The sequence below is a fragment of the Labrus mixtus genome, chromosome 19, assembly GCF_963584025.1.
Source record: "Labrus mixtus chromosome 19, fLabMix1.1, whole genome shotgun sequence".
NCBI lineage: Eukaryota > Metazoa > Chordata > Actinopteri > Labriformes > Labridae > Labrus > Labrus mixtus.
In genome coordinates this window covers 3,115,146-3,134,030 of record NC_083630.1, presented here as the reverse complement: position 1 = coordinate 3,134,030, position 18,885 = coordinate 3,115,146, and the positions used below count along the sequence as shown (strand labels likewise).

General features: G+C 43.5%; 2 protein-coding genes across 3 annotated transcripts in view; one reads left to right on the top strand and one right to left on the bottom strand.

The window, feature by feature from the left end:
* The first annotated feature begins 779 nt into the window (after positions 1-779).
* On the top strand, positions 780-6,754 carry rmdn1 (regulator of microtubule dynamics 1). The gene is made up of 10 exons (XM_061064870.1): positions 780-1,017; positions 2,966-3,071; positions 3,716-3,800; positions 4,101-4,260; positions 4,422-4,511; positions 4,592-4,647; positions 5,152-5,239; positions 5,963-5,993; positions 6,100-6,233; positions 6,457-6,754. The coding sequence occupies exons 1-10, from the start codon at positions 883-885 to the stop codon at positions 6,496-6,498; spliced, it is 927 nt and encodes a 308-aa protein (XP_060920853.1). The 5' UTR covers positions 780-882; the 3' UTR covers positions 6,499-6,754.
* Positions 6,755-7,812: 1,058 nt separating this feature from the next.
* The window catches only part of LOC132994486 (NEDD4-like E3 ubiquitin-protein ligase WWP1), a 36,195-nt gene continuing 25,122 nt past the window's right edge, over positions 7,813-18,885 (bottom strand). For both annotated transcript variants that reach the window (XM_061064858.1, XM_061064859.1), the window contains exons 13-25: positions 18,792-18,876; positions 16,421-16,549; positions 15,623-15,695; positions 15,452-15,523; positions 15,005-15,093; positions 14,709-14,868; positions 14,435-14,568; positions 13,886-14,026; positions 13,667-13,787; positions 13,451-13,555; positions 13,232-13,328; positions 11,756-11,828; positions 7,813-11,326 (exon numbers count right to left, since the gene is read on the bottom strand). In XM_061064858.1, the coding sequence (XP_060920841.1) occupies positions 11,227-11,326; positions 11,756-11,828; positions 13,232-13,328; positions 13,451-13,555; positions 13,667-13,787; positions 13,886-14,026; positions 14,435-14,568; positions 14,709-14,868; positions 15,005-15,093; positions 15,452-15,523; positions 15,623-15,695; positions 16,421-16,549; positions 18,792-18,876 (1,379 nt within the window). In that variant the 3' untranslated portion in view covers positions 7,813-11,226. The remainder of the gene's footprint in view (positions 11,327-11,755; positions 11,829-13,231; positions 13,329-13,450; positions 13,556-13,666; positions 13,788-13,885; positions 14,027-14,434; positions 14,569-14,708; positions 14,869-15,004; positions 15,094-15,451; positions 15,524-15,622; positions 15,696-16,420; positions 16,550-18,791; positions 18,877-18,885) is intronic.

The window sequence follows — 18,885 nt, the reverse complement described above, 5'->3', positions numbered from 1 at the left end:
ATTGCCGATCATTTAAAAAGCTATGCTAATACAGGTGAATTACTAAAATATTTCTTGTCGTTAAAATAAAAATTTAATTTAGATTTTATTAATTTAATCCATCTGGACATTTATAAAATGCCACATTAAATAATAGTTCATTCAATTTGGTATACACTTTTTATTTAGTATCATTTCATGTCACTAAAAGTATTACATTTAAAATGTTTTCTACAAGTGAAAGTGATACCAAAAATGATTAATTAAATTATTCATATTATTGTTTTAAACAATATTTATGTCAAAATAAAAACCACATTTCATGTAGTATTGGGTGGAAAGACAATACAGTTATGACGCTTTTATCCAAAGGGACGTTCATTCATTCACAACGTCAGGAAGTGCAAACAAACAGCTTTAAAGGTCACATATTATGAAAAATCCACTTCACCATGTTTCCCTAACACTAATATGAGAGGTAGTCAAAGCATTAAAAACATACAATAATAATAAATAGTTAAAATAATAAAAAAAAGGTAAAGAGTTAATGATAAATAGAAGCACTAATATAGCGATAAAAGTGAGTAGTTGAATTATAGAATAAAATATTTTTCTCTAACTCTTTACCAACAATTTTCATATTCTACAGATAATATTTAAATTATTATTTCATTATTTTTATTTTTCCCCAATAGGCCTGTACTTTAAAAAAAAAAAAAAAAAAAAAAAAACATATAGGGACTGATGAGGTTGAAACATGTTTTCATTACTGAGGCGACTGGCCTGCACCTTTACATCCGGGCATTTCCTGCGTACACAAACGCCAAACACAGTCTGCTGCCGGTTGAAACCATTGAACGCACCACAGACTCATTTTAATCCGTGGGACTTTTTGGCTCTGTGATGGCTGGACTGATGTTAACTCGCTGTGTGAGCGGCAGGACTCTTCTGTCAGCATCTGCTGCAAGATGCGTCAAAACCAGAGCGACAAACCGGAACTACTGGACTGTTTTAACGAGGAATACCTCTGCTCTCACTGTAAATAACAACCTTTATTCATCTTCTTTTACACTGTTTTGTCTTTCCTGCTTGTCTCTGTTAGAATGGGTCCATGGTGGCCTCTCAGTTCGTGAATGTACGCTTTGTGACAGAGGGGATCACTTCTTTGTAAACGTCGATATGTAGGTTAAAGGGCAGCAGAGCTGTCATACTGCAGGTGTTACGGTGTAAGGAGCGATCGTGTTAACTGGTGACTTTCGGCTAAATTAGTCAGTGGCTATCGTTGTTATAATGTCAACAGATATGTCGTTATTGTAAACCAATCAAAAGGGCACTTTTAAGGGCACTTTACGTCTTCAACGTCGGTTGTAACCACGACAACCACAGACTCATTTGGCTGGAAGTCACCAGTTAACACGGTAACTCTTTACACGGTAACACCGGGAAGCGTTAGTGAGTTTTCTAACAACAGACAGATCTGTAAATCTAACCGTTTAACTATAATGTATATTTTTTATTGGTTTTAGTTTATCCATCAGAGCTCACGTTAACTTAAATAAATAAAAAACAGACAGGACAGGGACCAGGCGTCCTCATTGACTAATTAAACATCCTTCAGTGCACTGCTGCATTCAGGGACTGCTTGTACTTTTCCCTTTAGCTAGTCAAAGTCTCACTGTTTACTTACTAACTTTCATGCTTGCTTAGTCCCTGACGTACTGACTGACTTATTTTGGGACTTACTTGCTTGATAACTTGCGTGCTTCTTTAATCAGTCACTTAGGCTACATACCTACTTACCATGTACTTATTTAGAATACTTCCTTGCTAACTTACTTATGTACCTGCTTGCTAACTTACATAAGCCATTTTCAAATATTGGACTGCTCCGGATATTCTCCTGATCTGGCTGTTCACACAGGAGACTATCCCAGTCAGACAGGAGGGGGGAGGGCGGGGGGGTCACCTGAGGTAAGACATGACGCAAAGTGCCCTGTTCTCCAAAGTCCCTGGACCTTTAAGAAGTACATTTCTTTTTTAAGGGGTAGATCTTTTACCCCAGAACTACATTTAGACCCTGGTAGATTTAGTCGAAACACACGCAGTTCTTCAAAGAGACCACAGTTCAGGTGGAAAGTTCTTCCAGTCGAAACAGGGCTAATGTGAACTAAAGAGTGGAGAAGAACATACTGGAGAACAGGAAACATGCAGCAGCAGGTTCATTAGAGCACAGAGATGGTAGAGGTGGCGTGCAGACAGTCTGTGGTCGTTCAGTGATCACAGGGAATAAATACGAGGAGGCTGGAGGAGAAACTCCGGGTGAAGAGAGAAACATTCTGCTGTTTGTGTTCACACATGACGCTCAGCATGAAAATATCAGGAGTTTTTCTGGCGCTTTCTGCAAGTGTGAAAGCCCTTATACTTACTAAACTTCTTGTGTACTTACTGACTTAATTGCTTGTTTACTTGCTTGCATATTTACTTACTGTATGTACTTACTTGTTTGCGTTCTCCCTTAGGTACTACCCTGCTTGCTTGCTTGCTTGCTTGCTTACTTATGTTCTTGCTTTTCTTCATCGCTCTCAAAGCAATACTGGAATTTGTTAAAACAGAAATATATTTAGACACGAGATGGTGATTTTTTAATGAATCTAAAATTAAACTTTTATTATGAGATGATTAATGACATGTTGTTAATGGCTTCAGTACTCAGGATCGCTCTGTTGTGTATAGGAGCACAAATGTCCCTGCAGGGGATTTAAGAAGTATTTCTGATTGTTTGACTGTCATGATAAATGATGTTGCATTAGTTAACATTACAGATAAAGATCACGTCACGTCTAAACGCTGACAGAAACAGACCTTGTGTCGTTCTTCTGACTTCAGTGGCTGTGAATATACTTCTTATTAATGATTCCTTTTGATTGTTCTGACGTCACATGGATGGCGTTCTGGATGTTTAAGTCACCTCCTGTGTGGTTTGCAGCGTGGAGGAGCTGCAGTCCTCCTGGGGCTTCCTTCTCTGTCCTGCCTGCTTTATGAAGCTCATCACAGAGTGCAGCGTTCAGCCGTCGTCCACGCCTTGGAAAAAGGTACATGTCATAGACTGTTTTTAACGTGACACATCCTTTAAATACAAATGCTCTTCTTCTTTATGACATCTATACGATACTGATACGCCTATGGATGTACATGTATATGTGTATATTTATTTATTTTTTATTACCATCACCTCTCTTTTTATGATGGTCACATTATTACATTTATATAATTTTATCTTCTTTCCATTAATGTTTACATGCATATATACTTTTCTTTTCCTCAAACTAATTTTTCATTTATTTATATTTGTTTGTTTTCTCGCTACTCCCCACTAAGTTCCACACTTTAATGCATTACGCTGCCACGAACACATTCACACCTTTCTAACACTCTACCTGAACATGAAAATCATTGCTTGACTTTCATCTCATTTAAATGTATGTTGTCTGTATTGTTGCTCTGTATCTTTGCTTATGTTTTGCTATTTTGCTATTTTGTCCGTTTTATTTATTTTTATTTTTTTGTTTTTGTTTATTTGTTTTCGCTTTAGCTGTCATGTCTATATATTCTTGTTTCATTTTGTTCACCTTATCACCAATAAAAATAAAAAATACAAATGACCACATGCAGAGCTTTTGAGACAGTGTCAGGATTATGGACTTATTGTTTGTTGATTGTGTGTGTGCGTGTGCAGAGGAGGTGCTGGAGCAGGCTGACTACCTGTACAGCTGTGCAGAGACGGAGAAGCTGTATGAGCTGCTGCTGCAGTACAAAAACAGGTAACACCTCCACTCAGCTGTCCTTTACAGTTTCTCACTGCAGAGACTGTTCATTAGAAGTGGATGAGTGCTCCTGGTCTGCAGAGGTGCCTTACAGCTGTGTTCTACCTAATGGAGACAGTGTGCAGGAATTCACATGCAATTGTTTGTCATTGAAATAAATCACAAACTGCAGATTTTTATTGGATCAAATTGTGGAATCGTGACAACCCTACTTCACGCGTCTGCATCTGTAGTTTCAGAGAGTTGTTCGTATATTTCTGTGAAAACAACTCAAACGACTGTTTTTTGTCCGTGCAGTGATGATACAGAGGTCATGTGGCGGCTCGCCCGGGCGTCTCGTGGCCTTGCTCTGCTGCCCGACATGGACGCCGAGCGGAAGAAACAGCTTGTGTTCGAGGCCTTCGAATACGCAAAGAGAGCCCTGGAGAAGGACGACAAGAGTTTCGCAGCACACAAAGTAAGACTGCACTGCTGGGTCATCCCCAGCTCAAACACAAAATCACAGCGGGAGTCTTAATGCGTTTGTCTTCAGATGAATTATGCATGCATTCACACTCGCAGAAGAAGAAATGATAATCAACATCATTAAAGAACAAAGCTCTCCCTCTCCTCTCACAGTGGTATGGAATATGTCTCAGCGATATCGGGGATTATGAGGGAGTCAAGGTGAAGATTGGAAATTCCTACAAGATCAGAGAACATCTGGAGGTAAGAGGACGTTTGAGCCCCCGAGTCATTTCCTTTTACGCACACGTCCGTTTCTAAAGTCCGACTTACTTATTTTACAGACAGCCACCAAGCTGAATCCCAAAGATGCCACCTCCCTGCACATCCTGGGTTACTGGTGAGTTTCATCTTTTACTTAAACTGTAAATCTACAGAAGCTCTAAGCAGCTGTTGAGCAGAGAAACGCATCCATCTTGCAGGACAAAAGATGGCAGACTGGATTTGTGTGCTGCCGTATTTTTCCTCCACCTTCAAAGTTCCTGTGCAGACCCTTCAGAGTCAAACTGTTAGCAGCTAACATTTACACAGGATAAAGAAAACTCTAGAACAATAAGGACACTTACCGTTAGTTAAGTATAAACTTCAGATAGTTTGTCGTCACAGAGCAGGAGACAGCTCTCAAATTTGAATTTGGACTGCAGTACTCATTTTAAACACTAGGCGTCAGACTTACATATTGCTGCTTTAATATTCTTTAAATAACATGAAGTCACTGCAGTCCACCCTGAGAGCTTGTGTTTATAAATCCATCGGATACAGTTTGGATATTAACTCATCTGTCATTGGATCTATTTGTCACTCAGCTCCATTAAGAGAAATCTTTACGTCTTCTTTCTTTCAGGTGTTTTGCGTTCGCTGAGCTGCCGTGGTATCAGCGTAAAGTGGCCGCTGTCATTTTTGCTTCACCACCAACGTCCACATATGAGGAGGTGAGGACTCCTCCGTCTGTCTGCACCCATAATCCTTTGTTGTGTTACTTATTTGCATGAATTATTTTAAGTCTTTTAGGAACGCTTTTGAGACAACTTTAAAACTTATCTCACATTTTTACTATACATGTCAAAAAGGGACTTCTATTTTTGGGGAAAATGGATAGATTTAGAAATTGGGGAGGGGCGCAAGTGGCCTAGTGGTTAGTGCATGCGCCCCATGTACAGAGGCTGTAGTCCTCCAAGCGGACAACCCGGGTTCGTATCCACCTGTGACTCCTTACCCGCTCCCTCATCCCAATCTCCAACTCTATCCACTGACCTGTCTCTCTAAAGTCCCAAACGCCCCAAAAAAAGCTTGAAAAAATAAATCAGGGAGAGAGAGGGACAATGGGGAATGAAATGCGGGAAAAGGAGCCACAGGTCGAATTTTTATAAAGAGTAGGTGTTTGAGATATTCTTCATCGGCTGCAACATGTTGCTTTTAACTCGTGTTGTTTTTTTTGTAAATCTCTTGATCAACACAAAACTTTCATCTTTTTAAACATGTTCCTTTCACGATTTAATTCATGTGAGATCTATGATTAGAGTCCTGTCAGAGTCTTGATTATGACATTTTAAGGTCAAAAGTTGGATGTTGGTTTTAGGTTTGTCTGATTCTCCGGGTGGAAACAGCTGAAAGATTTAGTTTTCTCACATTCAGTTGCTCTTCTGTCTCTTCAGGCATTGGAGTTCTTCCTGAAAGCTGAAGAAGGTGAGAACACAAACTGATCTCCTGCAGAAATAAAAAGGTGTTGAAATGATTTCTTTAGACGTTTAAAATGTATTTAACTAATGTTTAACATGTTTTCTATTTGCAGTGGATCCAAACTTCTACAGTAAAAACCTGCTGATGCTGGGGAAGACGTACCTGGGGATGAAGGACAAAGAGAAAGCTCTGCTGTGGTTAACCAAAGCCAAAGAATACCCTCCTCACACACACGAGGACAAAGAGGTGTACACACACACACACACACACACACACAGACAAAGAGGTACACACAGGTACACACATACAGACACGAGGACAAAGAGGTACATACACACACGAGGACACAGGTACATACACACACAGAGGTACACACACAAAGGCAAAGAGGTACGCACGCACCCAAATATAAATAAATCATAGCCCAGGTTTTAACGTGCTGATGGGACGTTTATTTGTTCCTCTGCAGGTCCATAAAGAAGCCGTAGACCTCCTGAAGAAGCTGGGATGAAGACTGTTAATAACTACTTTAAAATCATGTTTTCTTTTGTAATTACTGTAATAAAGAAGAAATGTAAATGCACAATATTCCTGAAGATGAGGAGTCCCTCTTTTCCAGTTGCTATAGCGAGCTGAGTGATGAATATATTTCTTAAATGTTGCTCGACTTAAAAACTCCTGATCTTTCTGCACCATGAAGCGTGGACTGAGCCTGCCGTCAACATAAGACTCTGGTTGTTTTACTAAAGACAGTTTAACAACTCCAACGTGGGCCTGTGTGGTTTGTTCTCCAACACTTTCCTAATGTTTCTGCTCGTATGTTTGTAAGGAGGTGATATCTGGCCTCAGAGAGGGACTGAACACATGACCAAAGTTTATTTGGGTCTGCGTTAATCTTTCTCCCCCTCCTTGGAGAAGCCTTGAAAAATAGTCTTCTGCTGGGATCGGCCCCAGCCTCCCCCCTACCAGGAAAAGCGATAAAAGATAATGAATGGATGTTCCTGTAAAACTCTTACAGGAGGCATTACTAAACGCATTCAAAATGAAAGTTAAATACACTTTGATAACCGCTTAATATTTAACTACCTGGCTTTTATTCTCTGTTTAGCTCATTAAATGAAGATTTACTATATGCAATTTTTTAAAATATTAATGTTGGTTTAGTAGATTCTGATGATGTATTTCTTACTTTAAAAGAATTATAACTTATAATTCAACAAAAGGTCATATATTCTGTAAATCCACTTCCCCATGTTCCTCTAACTCTAACATGTGTCTCTAGTCTGTCTACAAACCCCCCAATGAGGAGAAAAGTCCATCCTCTCTGTCTTTTGCCTGCTACACCTTTCAGAAAATGTGTGCTCAAACAGGCCGTTTGGAGATTTTCCCTTCATGACATCACAAAGGGCAGTAGCCCCTCCCCCAGGTGGGTGACACTCCCACAGCTAGGTGTTTGTTCTGCCCTCTGAGTCTGCCTTCTCACCGTAAACAATAGGTCATGGAGCGAGAAAGCCTGATACACCCAAATCCCTTCCAGAGAGGGGGCGTGGTCAGACACAGTTCATTTACATATTTAAAGGTACAGACACAGAAACAGCCTGTTCTGAGCAGGGCTGAAATAGAGGGGTTTATAGTCATGATCAAAGTGGATTTAGAACAAGAAACTTCACACACGTTTTGAGGAGCTCTGAGACTTATTTACACTGGTTGAAAATACGTGAATATGTGACCTATAGGAACAGTAAATCCTGAGCAGAAGGCGTCTTCATCCCCTCAATCCTTGAACAAAAACAAACTCATTAAATGTAAGGAAAGCAAGGTCATGGAGGGGTTTATTCTCTTATTTATTGTTTCTCATAAATCCATCTCTCTTCATTAAAATGGCTGAAAGCAGATTAAAAATGAATCTTCTATACACATGGTCTCCAGCAGAGGGCATTCTGTACAGTGTGGTTTGTGTTTACAGTGTGTATCTACACGCGATATGTTACAGATTGGACACGTTTCAGACCGCCTGCAGCTCAGTCACGAGCTCACACAGGTGACACTCGCCATCTGGGATGAAGGCGGTCTGAAACGCGGCGTCTATTTCTGATAAGAACAAAGGCATCACAGATTTCCATCAGCGGAGCGGCGGCTCTGTGTCATTAATTATAATATTTAAGTACTTTATTTACTTTATACATGAATATTCACAGACACAGTTTTGATTTCTTTGATTAAAGGTTTCTGTTCAAAAGGAAGCACAATGTTCTGCAGTGTGGACTCCTTCTGCTACAGCCGATTATTTGTCTTCTTGCTGTTGTCCCTCCGCACGAGTACACGTTATTTACACGGCTGATAATCTGAGCGAGCTCAAGCTCCTCCTGCAGACGTGTGAGGAAACAAAGAGTCGCTCTCTCTCTGTCACAGCTCTTTTCTTTTTTTCCTGCATTCGGACCCAAACATACGTAAAGAAAAAGCCCCAGAGTTTTTCTGACTGATGCGATGTCTCCTGGAGAGACAGAGAGGACGAGCAGGCTGCAAAAACAAAACATAAAGCGATGCATCATCATCGTCATCTTCAGGCTTCCTGCAGTCAGTCTCCGGCTGCACTCGTCTTTTTTGGTCTGTGGCACGTTTAGTGTCTCATTAAGTCTTTTATATACTTTATTCCTAAGTGCATCAGGCTCCTGCACACTGATATGAACACACGTCTGTGTTACATTAAGGCTTTCTCATGTCAGCTCAGATCCTCAGTGACTCTGAACACGGCCTGATTAGATCTGATCGTACGAGTCACACCGGTGGTGGCTGCACATTGTTTCTATTCGTCTTTATAACTCTTTACATGTATGCAGCCTGGATAATACTTTCAAAACAAAGGAGCCCTTTGAATGTTTCTAAAGGCCCTGACACACCAAGCAGACGGCAAAGAAATAGTTTCTTGGCAAAAAAGTTGCACTTAAACGCACCGCAAATACTACAGCCGACAACCAACCACCACATACGTTCTGCTTGCGTGAGAGGAAATAACTCTCCATGCCAGCAGGGGGCGGTAGTCCGTTATGATACGAGAAGACAATTTTCACCTCTCGTATTATAGGTAGTCTACTAATGGAGAATGATGTCTGATAAAAAGTTGAAAATGGGGCTGGTGTTGTCAGCCCTCGTTCGATTCGACATGTTGAAAAAAAGGCCCACGGGTAGCGACGGATCAAGACCCCACAAAAACTAGGGCGACGATTGCTCGGCGACGGTCCATTCAGGACTAACGGCCGACGATCTCCATGGTGTGTCGGGGCCTTAACGTGTATTAATGCCTGTATGCACGCATGCTGCTCGTATGACTCATCATACGTGTTAACGAGACATGAACTGTTTTTATAACAGGGCCTCTGATATCGTTTCTCATTCTGTCTTGGATGATAAAGGTTCAAATGTCTGTTTTTTAGTTGCATGATTTGATGGCGAGGTGCGATGTTGGAGTAACGGGCGGCTGATGACAAATAAGTTCAGACATTTTTCAAACTGGGCTCTTTTTACGATCACGTATTTCAGGCTCAAACCAAAACGTACAAAAAGTTTTGTATTGCTCCAGTAGGTTTCTTCAGCCTGCAGCAGGTTAACAGACTGTAGTGGATATATATCAGAAGATCCTCAGGCAGGAACCTCTTCACTGTTCACTCCTCAAACTTAAAAACCAAAAGAGAGCGAGCGTTTGCTGCACGGGACGACCTGCCTGAGGATCTCAGACGAACTGCATCACTATCTTTTTTTTTTTTTTTAATCTTTGTTGTAGCTTTCTCTATTTTATTGTTTGATTGCTACATTGTTGTTTTTATTTTCATGGTTTGGGATTTTACAGTTGGAATTTCCATACTCTGTAAAGCCCTTTGTGACGATGGTTTCTTTATACTCCATGCAGGTATTAAAATATTGAAATGTTTTTCCAAGGATGCATGAAGCCGAGGAAGGTCATGGTCAAAGTACCTTCCTCCCCTGGTCAGACTTCCAGGCTCATTTGTCCCAAAAATGCGTTGCAGCCTGTTTCAATTGTTACATCATTGTTGTTTCCTGTTTTATTTTGGTGCTTCCTCTAGTGACTTCACCTGGCTGCCAGCACCTGTGGACGACTAGGAGGAGTCAGCAGCAACACCTCTGGTTTGTTTTCAGGTTTTCAGTTACTTTGCCTGCAGACTGCAGACACCTACTGGAGTAATCAAAAAAACGTTTTGTACCTTTGAGTCATTAAGACACTGACCACACGCTTAGCCCAGGTTAAATAATACTCTATGTTCAAAGTAAAGTTTGTTTCGTATAAAGATATCGTGTCGGGTGCTCTGTAAACCACAGCGGCCTCATCGGACTGAAGACACGAAATTCAAGGAGGAACAAAATGATAACAAATAAAAATGAATCACAGGAACAACTGAGCCGTTTTTTTGTCTCTTTCCAAAAAGCTCAAACTTTAAATTCAAAGTCCCAGAACACGTACAGATTCTCCGACTCAAACATCAGAGCTATGAAGCACAGGCTGCGTTAACGCCAGCACACGCACACACAGTCTTTCTTCTTCTCTTGTGGAAATGCAAACCGGAGGATCGGATGATGCTTCCTTCTCTGGGAACTCCCAACTACTGTGTGTGTGTGTGTGTGTGTGTGTGTGTGTGTGTGTGTGTGTGTGTGTGTGTGTGTGTGTGTGTGTGTGTGTGTGTGTGTGTGTGTGTGTGTGTGTGTGTGTGTGTGTGTGTGTGTGGAGGGCGCTAACAGCAGTCTTCAGAGGCAGCCATGCAAACACGCAAAAAGAATGGCAACATTTAATACGAGTCCAACTGGGGGATGAAAAACTCAAATTCAGGCACCGGACCCCGACACTACTCAGACTTTTTCTATTTTAGAAGCTCTATAGAACTAGAGCTTTAAACGAAGGTCGCTCCTCCGCTACAAAATCCTCCCGAAAACACGTTCAGTCTCTTTAAAAAGCCGTCAGTAGTGGGAGGGAAATTAAAAAAATATCCATGATATCTGTTTCCAAACAGACGAGCTGAAATGCTTGCATATTTCATGATTGGGGGGGGGGGGGGGTGTCAGATAGTATTTCAGGGCTGCTGCATAAATAATGCTGCAAATTAAGATTTGGTTTAAAATGACAAAATAGCTTATATACATTGGTGGTTATCTTGTGCAATTTTTTTTGTTTTACTTGACTGAATAATCAGCGATGGGGGAGGAGAGAAAAACTTGAGGACGCGTCCGTCTATTCTTGGCCGAATCCTTCGGTCTCCTCGATGGCGAACAGCAGCTTCTCCTTCAGCTGCTCGAAGCTTTTGTAGGGAGGAAGGTCCAGACGGTTAAAACTGAGGGGACAGAGAGAGAGACCAGAGGTTAAGCCCTGTTGAGCTTTTTCCTGCTCTTCACTGAGACCAAGAAGGTGGATCACATCAGTCCAGTCCTCAGGTCTTTACACTGGCTCCACTGAACACTTCTGATACATAATGCACCATTCAGGTCGTCTGGGACAGGCATGCTTTCAGTCCCCAGAGTCAGAACCATTCTCAGTATATCTGAACAAACTCCCAGAAACCTGCAGGTCTCTCACACTAGGCAATCTGTACTGTGCCCGAGCACGTTCGACTCCAAAAGTCCAGTTTGAGTAATGAGAGTGCTCAGTGCTGTGCCGTTCACTTCCTTGGCCCTGGCACAGGTGGGAGAGGTGTGCTTCGGCACGATATGGGAGCACATGCACAGGTACACAACCTGAATCAGAAGAGGAGCGTTGCACTCACCATGTGTGGCTCCGAGGAAGCCAGGTGTCTTTTCCCACCTTCTCTATGCAGAACTTCTGAGGACCGTTACTTCCTGCAACACAGAAGGAGACGAAAAGACAAGGGGTCAGAAGGAGACGAGGGGTAAGAAGGAGACGAGGGGTCAGAAGGAGACGACAAGGGGTAGAAGGAGACAAGAAGGGGTAAGAAGGAGACGAGGGGTAAGAAGGAGACGACCAGGGGTAAGAAGAAGACGAGGGATCAGAAGGAGACGACAAGGGGTAAGAAGGAGACGACAAGGGGTAAGAAGGAGACGAGGGGTAAAAACGAGAGGACAAGGGGTAAGAAGAAGACGAGGGGTAAGAAGGAGACGACAAGGGGTAAGACGAAGACGAGGGATCAGAAGGAGAAGACAAGGGGTAAGAAGGAGACGACAAGGGGTAAGAAGAAGACGAGGGGTAAGAAGGAGACGACAAGGGGTAAGAAGAAGACGAGGGGTCAGAAGGAGACAAGGGATCAGAAGGAGACGACAAGGGGTAAGAAGGAGACGAGGGGTCAGAAGGAGACAACAAGGGGTAAGAAGGAGACGACAAGGGGTAAGAAGAAGACGAGGGATCAGAAGGAGACGACAAGGGGTAAGGAGACGACAAGGGGAAAGAAGAAGACGAGGGATCAGAAGGAGAAGACAAGGGGTAAGAAGGAGACAACAAGGGGTAAGAAGAAGACGAGGGGTCAGAAGGAGACGAGGGATCAGAAGGAGACGAGGGGTCAGAAGGAGACGACAAGGGGTAAGAAGAAGACGAGGGATCAGAAGGAGACGACAAGGGCTAAGAAGGAGACGAGGGGTCAGAAGATGACGAGGGGTCAGAAGAAGACGACAAGGGGTAAGAAGGAGACGACAAGGGGTAAGAAGAAGACGAGGGATCAGAAGGAGACGACAAGGGGTAAGAAGGAGACGACAAGGGGTAAGAAGAAGACAAGGGATCAGAAGGAGACGACAAGGGCTAAGAAGGAGACGAGGGGTCAGAAGATGACGAGGGGTCAGAAGAAGACGACAAGGGGTAAGAAGGAGACAAGGGGTCAGAAAAAGACGAGGGGTCAGAAGAAGACGACAAGGGTTAAGAAGAAGACGAGGGGTCAGAAGGAGACGAGGGGTCAGAAGGAGACGACAAGGGGTAAGAAGGAGACGAGGGGTCAGAAGAAGACGAGGGGTCAGAAGGAGACGACAAGGGGTAAGAAGGAGACGAGGGGTCAGAAGGAGACGACAAGGGGTAAGAAGGAGACGAGGGGTCAGAAGAAGACGAGGGGTCAGAAGAAGACGAGGGGTAAGAAGGAGACGAGGGGTAAGAAGGAGACGGGGGGTAAGAAGACCTGTAGCTGAATTGACCACCAAGCATCGCAGCCGTAAACGCCAAAACTCTCTGTCCTGTTCGGTCGTTTAGACAACAAAATATTTTAGAATATCAGACCCAGGTTTGGTGTTTTTCTGTTACTGACCCATGAGCTCTGCAAAGCCGCCCAGAGGGAGTCTGCAGGTTCCCGTGACAAACTGCATGAGCCGCAGACGCACCTCGTTGTCCACTTCCTTTACCAGCTGCAGGACACACACACACACACACACACACACATCAGTGTCAGCTCAGACGACCTTAAGATGAGAGAATGTTCTCATGGATGAATATTAACCCAGAAGAACTCTGTGTGAGCTTTGTGTACCTGCCAGAACCAGATGATCTGTTTGCTGTTCCTGGTGTAGTGTCGGTACACCGTGTTTCTCTGCCAGTCCTGCAGGTCCACCTCCTGCATGCCACACAGCATCACCTGGACAAACACACACACACACACATGAATAAACACAGGCATAAGGTATAGCTACAAACACACTGAACATCATCTTTAATGTTCCTCCACAGCTTGTTTTGTTCTGCTCACCTCCAGCTCCTTCTCATCAAAGTACTGCAGCCACTGAAGAGGAACCACCTCGTTAAAACCGTCCAGGAACGCTTTCGTCTGACCTTCGACCCCGCGGGAGAACCTCCACTCTGCCATCAGACTGCAGGGCGAACAGACATCAGAGATAGACATATTAATGAATGACATCGTCACTTAGAGGTCAGATATTATGATTTAAAAAACAGCACTGTTCTGAACCTGATATACTCCTCCTTGTTCTCCTCAGTGACAAGGACGTTGGTCCCGTCGGGTTTGAGGTCATGGGATGTGATCTTCCCGAGGATCTCCATGTCCACGGAGAAATACATCTCCAGGCCGCACTCCTCGATGTTGTTGTCCCTGAACAGATATTAAAATGTGTTTGTGCTGAATGAAGGAAGTGTCGCTCAAAAAGAAAAGAAGTCTCAGTCATGTTTTTTTGACACTTTTTTTCCCATCTTTTCTTTTCTCCATCATGAGGTCATCGTGGTGCATTTAAAGCAAACAGTGGTAATACAGTTCAGTGAATAAAGCTTGTGGAGTGCTGGACTGACTGAAGTACTCCTCAGTTAAAGACAACAAGTGAGCAGAGGAGGTGGGCAGAGAGACTGATAATCATCGTTCAGGAAGACAGATTAAACTCCCAAACACTGACTGCGTCTTATATACCTGTGCGATTTATATTCCAGATTTTAGTGAATGTGTAGTATTAAGGAAAAGAAGATATGCATGCACACTTCTCATACTAAAATCCAGCCCCCCTGATACCTGATCCAGATCAGTGAGTTGTAAAACTCCGGATCGATGGACTCCAGGTCTTTGAGGATCAGCTTCTTGTTCAGCATTCGTTTGTAGAAAGGCAGAGAGAAGCCCGTGTCGATGAACTTCCCGTGGAAAAGTGCCTGACAGAGACAGCAATGAGACTGTTTACTTAATGAACTGGTGAATCTGAAAACAGGATATCTATGGCAGGCTACTGATAAAGTGACAGATGAACGTATATATAACTTGAAACAGCCACCATGGCAGGACGTGAACTGACCATGGCGATGAAGCGTCCGATGAAGCAGAAGTAGGAGAGGTGGTCGGGGTTGATGGCTGAGGCCGGGTTGATCTGCAGACAGTAGTTACTCTTGCCGGCGTACTCGAACAGACAGTACATGGGGTTCAGCACTTCATGGGACAACAAGAAGAACCACTCCCTGCAGAGGGGGGGGGGGGGGACAGGGGGACGAGACGGAAAAAGACAGAGATGGTGAGGGACAAGAGTCGCACATGATCAAGTTGTGCTTTTATTTCAGACAAATCCATTTTCTTTGGTTAAATTGTGCATGTTACCGAGCTAATCCACCGTAGTCGAGGCCCTCCTCTCCTCTGAAGATGACGTAGAGTCTCCTCCTCAAGTCGTAAGGCTTCAGGGCCATGATCTGGTTCACGGAGGAAACACAACAGATCAGCCAAAACAAAGGCGAGCATATAATCTGAGGGAACACAGACACGGTCCTTTCCTTTGATAAACGGATCAATAAACGTGAGCTCCGTTCTCTGCATCCTCAACCCCTCCATTAATCCTCAACTTGTTTCTTCTCTCTCCACGCTCCGGCTCCGATGACTTTGCAGTAGAAAAGACATCAATCTCCCTGTGACGGTGCTGCTGTCAAACTGTCTACAACAGACTGATTGGTTATTTTTGCCCTCCTTCTTAAAACACGAGTCTGTTGTTTTATTGCAGTGATCTACACCCTGATATTAACCAAACATAGAGACAGTGATTCAGACCCTCACCTGCTGAAACGAGTCTTCAAACAGCGTCTGTCTGGAGACGGTGATCTTCACATGGCTAGGGAGGGCGTTGGACTGAAGACAGACGGGGAAAAAACATTTATGTATAAAATGAAAAAATTAAATCTGGAAAAATGAGCAAGAGACAGAAATGGATTGGCAGAGACTACTCACCTGGCACAGGTAGCGGAAATGTGCAAGCTTCCATCTGAAGCTGCGCTCGTAAGCGATCTGAGGACCTTTGGTGCTGAGGAGACGAAAACATTGACAAGGTCAAAATGGAGGACGTAAGAGCCAATAGAAACAAAGCTAATTTTCCATAGCAACTTCATGTTATACACAAATTATATTCTTCTTTACCTGAGCTGTATGAACACTCAAATAAGGTTTCACATCAGGGACTCTGGCCTGGATCCGACAACACAAAGTCCGGTTCAACAGAAACGCAACCTACTCGGGTACCGTGTGCGAGTCTGCTTGAAGAGGTGGTCTGAGGCACGATTATGTGTACTCGAGTACGGTCCGCGGGAAATGTGAACACAACTGTGCTCAAACAATGTGTACCGCTATATGACGTCATTCTAAACGGCTCCTGATGCTTCAAAAACCGTCGTAACCGCGCAGCACGGGCCCGTTTCATCCTCTGAGCTGCACGGTAGATGTTGAAGCAGGAAGAGGGTCGCAGTTGGCGTCTCAGGAATAACACAAAAAATCCACAGTTAGCAGGACGGACTCAGCCTGTGAGTGGTTGCCATGGTTGCTTCTTTCTGCTTTGTGGCAGATTTGCACACCAACTATGTGCATATTGCCCCCTGCTGTATCGGACTGTGAACATACACAAGTGTACTCGGTTACAGAACGGTGTTACTGATGTGAACGCAGACCAGCGGGGGAGGGGGGGAGCTTTCTTTGATGTGGCGTCAGTGATGTAGCACATTAACACAAGTTAATAATTGGCAAATGTTTTCTTACACAGAGGACTTTCCAGTACGCGGGTCGCTGAAGGTGGTGGTCCTGGTGTTGTGATCCACAAAGTATCGGACTCCCTCCCGTGTGTAACGGATCTCCCAACCTTCAGGAAGAGGATCCTCGTTCTGTAGCCTGCACACACACGCGCACACACGTGTATTATATACATGAGATACATGAGATAATATATGCAACATTTCCTCTCCTCTTGAGGCAAAGACTAAATCATAAAACACTTGATTGAGCTCAACAGTTTGGTTCATTCTCTCCATGGTGGATTTGATTATTAGCCATGATGTCATAGCCATCACAGGTAGACTGTTTTAAGATAACCATGGTTTATTTGTGATATGAGGGAAAAGAACTACATTACCCACAATGCTAGAGTGTCAGAGTCTCTTATTGGTGGAGCCTGCTGTTACCATGGAAATGTTTACCACCAATTGTAATTAGAAGGTCCTTGTCAATTAAAAACATTGATATAAAGATTTTCTGAAATGTCAATGGAGCATTTGAACGGGGAAATTTACTTCTGTAACCAGAGCCGCTGAAAAAGTGGGCGGGACTTCACTGTTGAGCTCTGTATCGTCTCATCTCGTTCCTGTGAACCCAATGAACCACTCGTGAGCGGAGTGATCGTCACACCCCCTAGTTTCACTCGATGAAGGTCTCATACTGAAACATTTCCCATAAATGAAGTGTTTCAACACATTGCTTGTATCAAATGCAGTCTGTGGACCGGAGTCCACCTGGCAGAAAAGCGCTGGCTGTGCGCTTGGATGAAACGTTTGTGCACTGAGAATTAAAGCGCTGCACCTGCCCCTTGTCTCTATGACAACAGTCTTTTGACAACAGCCGCTGTATGACCGACACCAGCATCGTTTATTTCCCCTCACTATGAGCATCGAACGGAGGATGCTCGCCCTCCTAGTGTATCTGGATGATGATTTCAGTAATGATGACGGCCTCACTATCACGGCTCCGATCAGACGCATGGCGAGGAGGATGTGGGTACATGTTACTATCTGTAGGAGACAAACATACGGGGACTATATGATTGGCTGAAGAGAGTGCCGATGACGTCATCAGCGCCCGTATGGAAAGTTGAAAGCCTTTCAACACGAAGAGCTCGGAGCAGCCGCACAAAAAATGCAAGAGCACGTCACAGGACCTATGACAACTGATCAGGCTTAGGTAACCACTGAAATACATTGCACGCTGGAGTTCTAGGTTCTGGCCCTGACATTGATTGAATACACTTCTCATACTCTTATCTCTGAAAGGAAAAAAACAACAAAAGTGTCAAACTGCTGCAGTGATTTTCTGGATATCTTGTTCTTCAGATAAAATTGTTTCTTCACATTGTGCTGTCACGAACGTTTGACATTTCAAGAACTTATCTCGGCCTGATGTAAGCGCTTCAGAAAAGTTCACCTCAGAGACTTTTCTGTGCTCAGTGTGCTTCAAACACTTCATGAAACTGAAGCAGCTCTGTGTTTATTTATGGTCATTGTGCTTAAAAACGATGGTAATGTTGTTATCCATTAGGATAAAAAACAAGGCAGGAAGACTTTATTTTCTCACTGGAGACCAGACAGAGCAGGAGGAGCTAAGGAGGGATGAAGGAGGGATCGACTGAAAACCTCTCGGTCAGGAGAGGTGGTTCAAACTGGATCAAACCGGCCAGAGCAAGTTGCTCTTAGAAAGGTCAAAAATCCCCAAAAAACGTGGAGCCAGGTGTCAAATTCAGCACGGCAACTCCAAACACAAATAAGTAATTGGCTCATAAATAAACAACAGACCAGATGAACCAGTTGTATAGACTGAGAAGAAGGATGTGTAACATTGTGTGAGATTTTTAACTGTTTTCTGCTCTGGGTAAAGTTTACTGTTTGGATGATACAACAAACGTGTTTTGCATGAGACGGAGAACATCTCCAGGGCTTTCTCTTCTCGCGCTACATTCTGGTGATGATGATATTCTTCAAATGAGGGATTTTAACAGAGTCTAAAATTGAGTTCAGATGTTTCTCTTTGGTCCTGACCTGGACTCTGGACTTCACAAGACAAGAGAAAAGTAAGAAATTTGGGATATTTTTGTAGGTAAGAATGTTTTTTGTTGTTGAATGAACACAAACACCGGCTTTAACTGGACGGTTAAAATCAGTTTTAAACCTTTAGATGTGACTGAGCAACATCAGTGTTGTGCAGGGACACGGAGAAGCCCGGGAACCTTTAACAATCTTTACCTTTAAATTCTACCTTCCTGTTTATTTCTATTAGATTGTCAGGAGGCTGTGGACCTCGCAGCACTCACACCAGGCTCAGACTTTACGATTTGAATATTATCTGTCTTTTCTTGCACTCGACTCACCCTTGTGTCCGAGGATCCTCCCACTGCGTCGTCTTTGTATTGTGGTTGACAAAGTACACTCGGTCGTTGGAGTCCACACGCCGCTCTGGAGTTT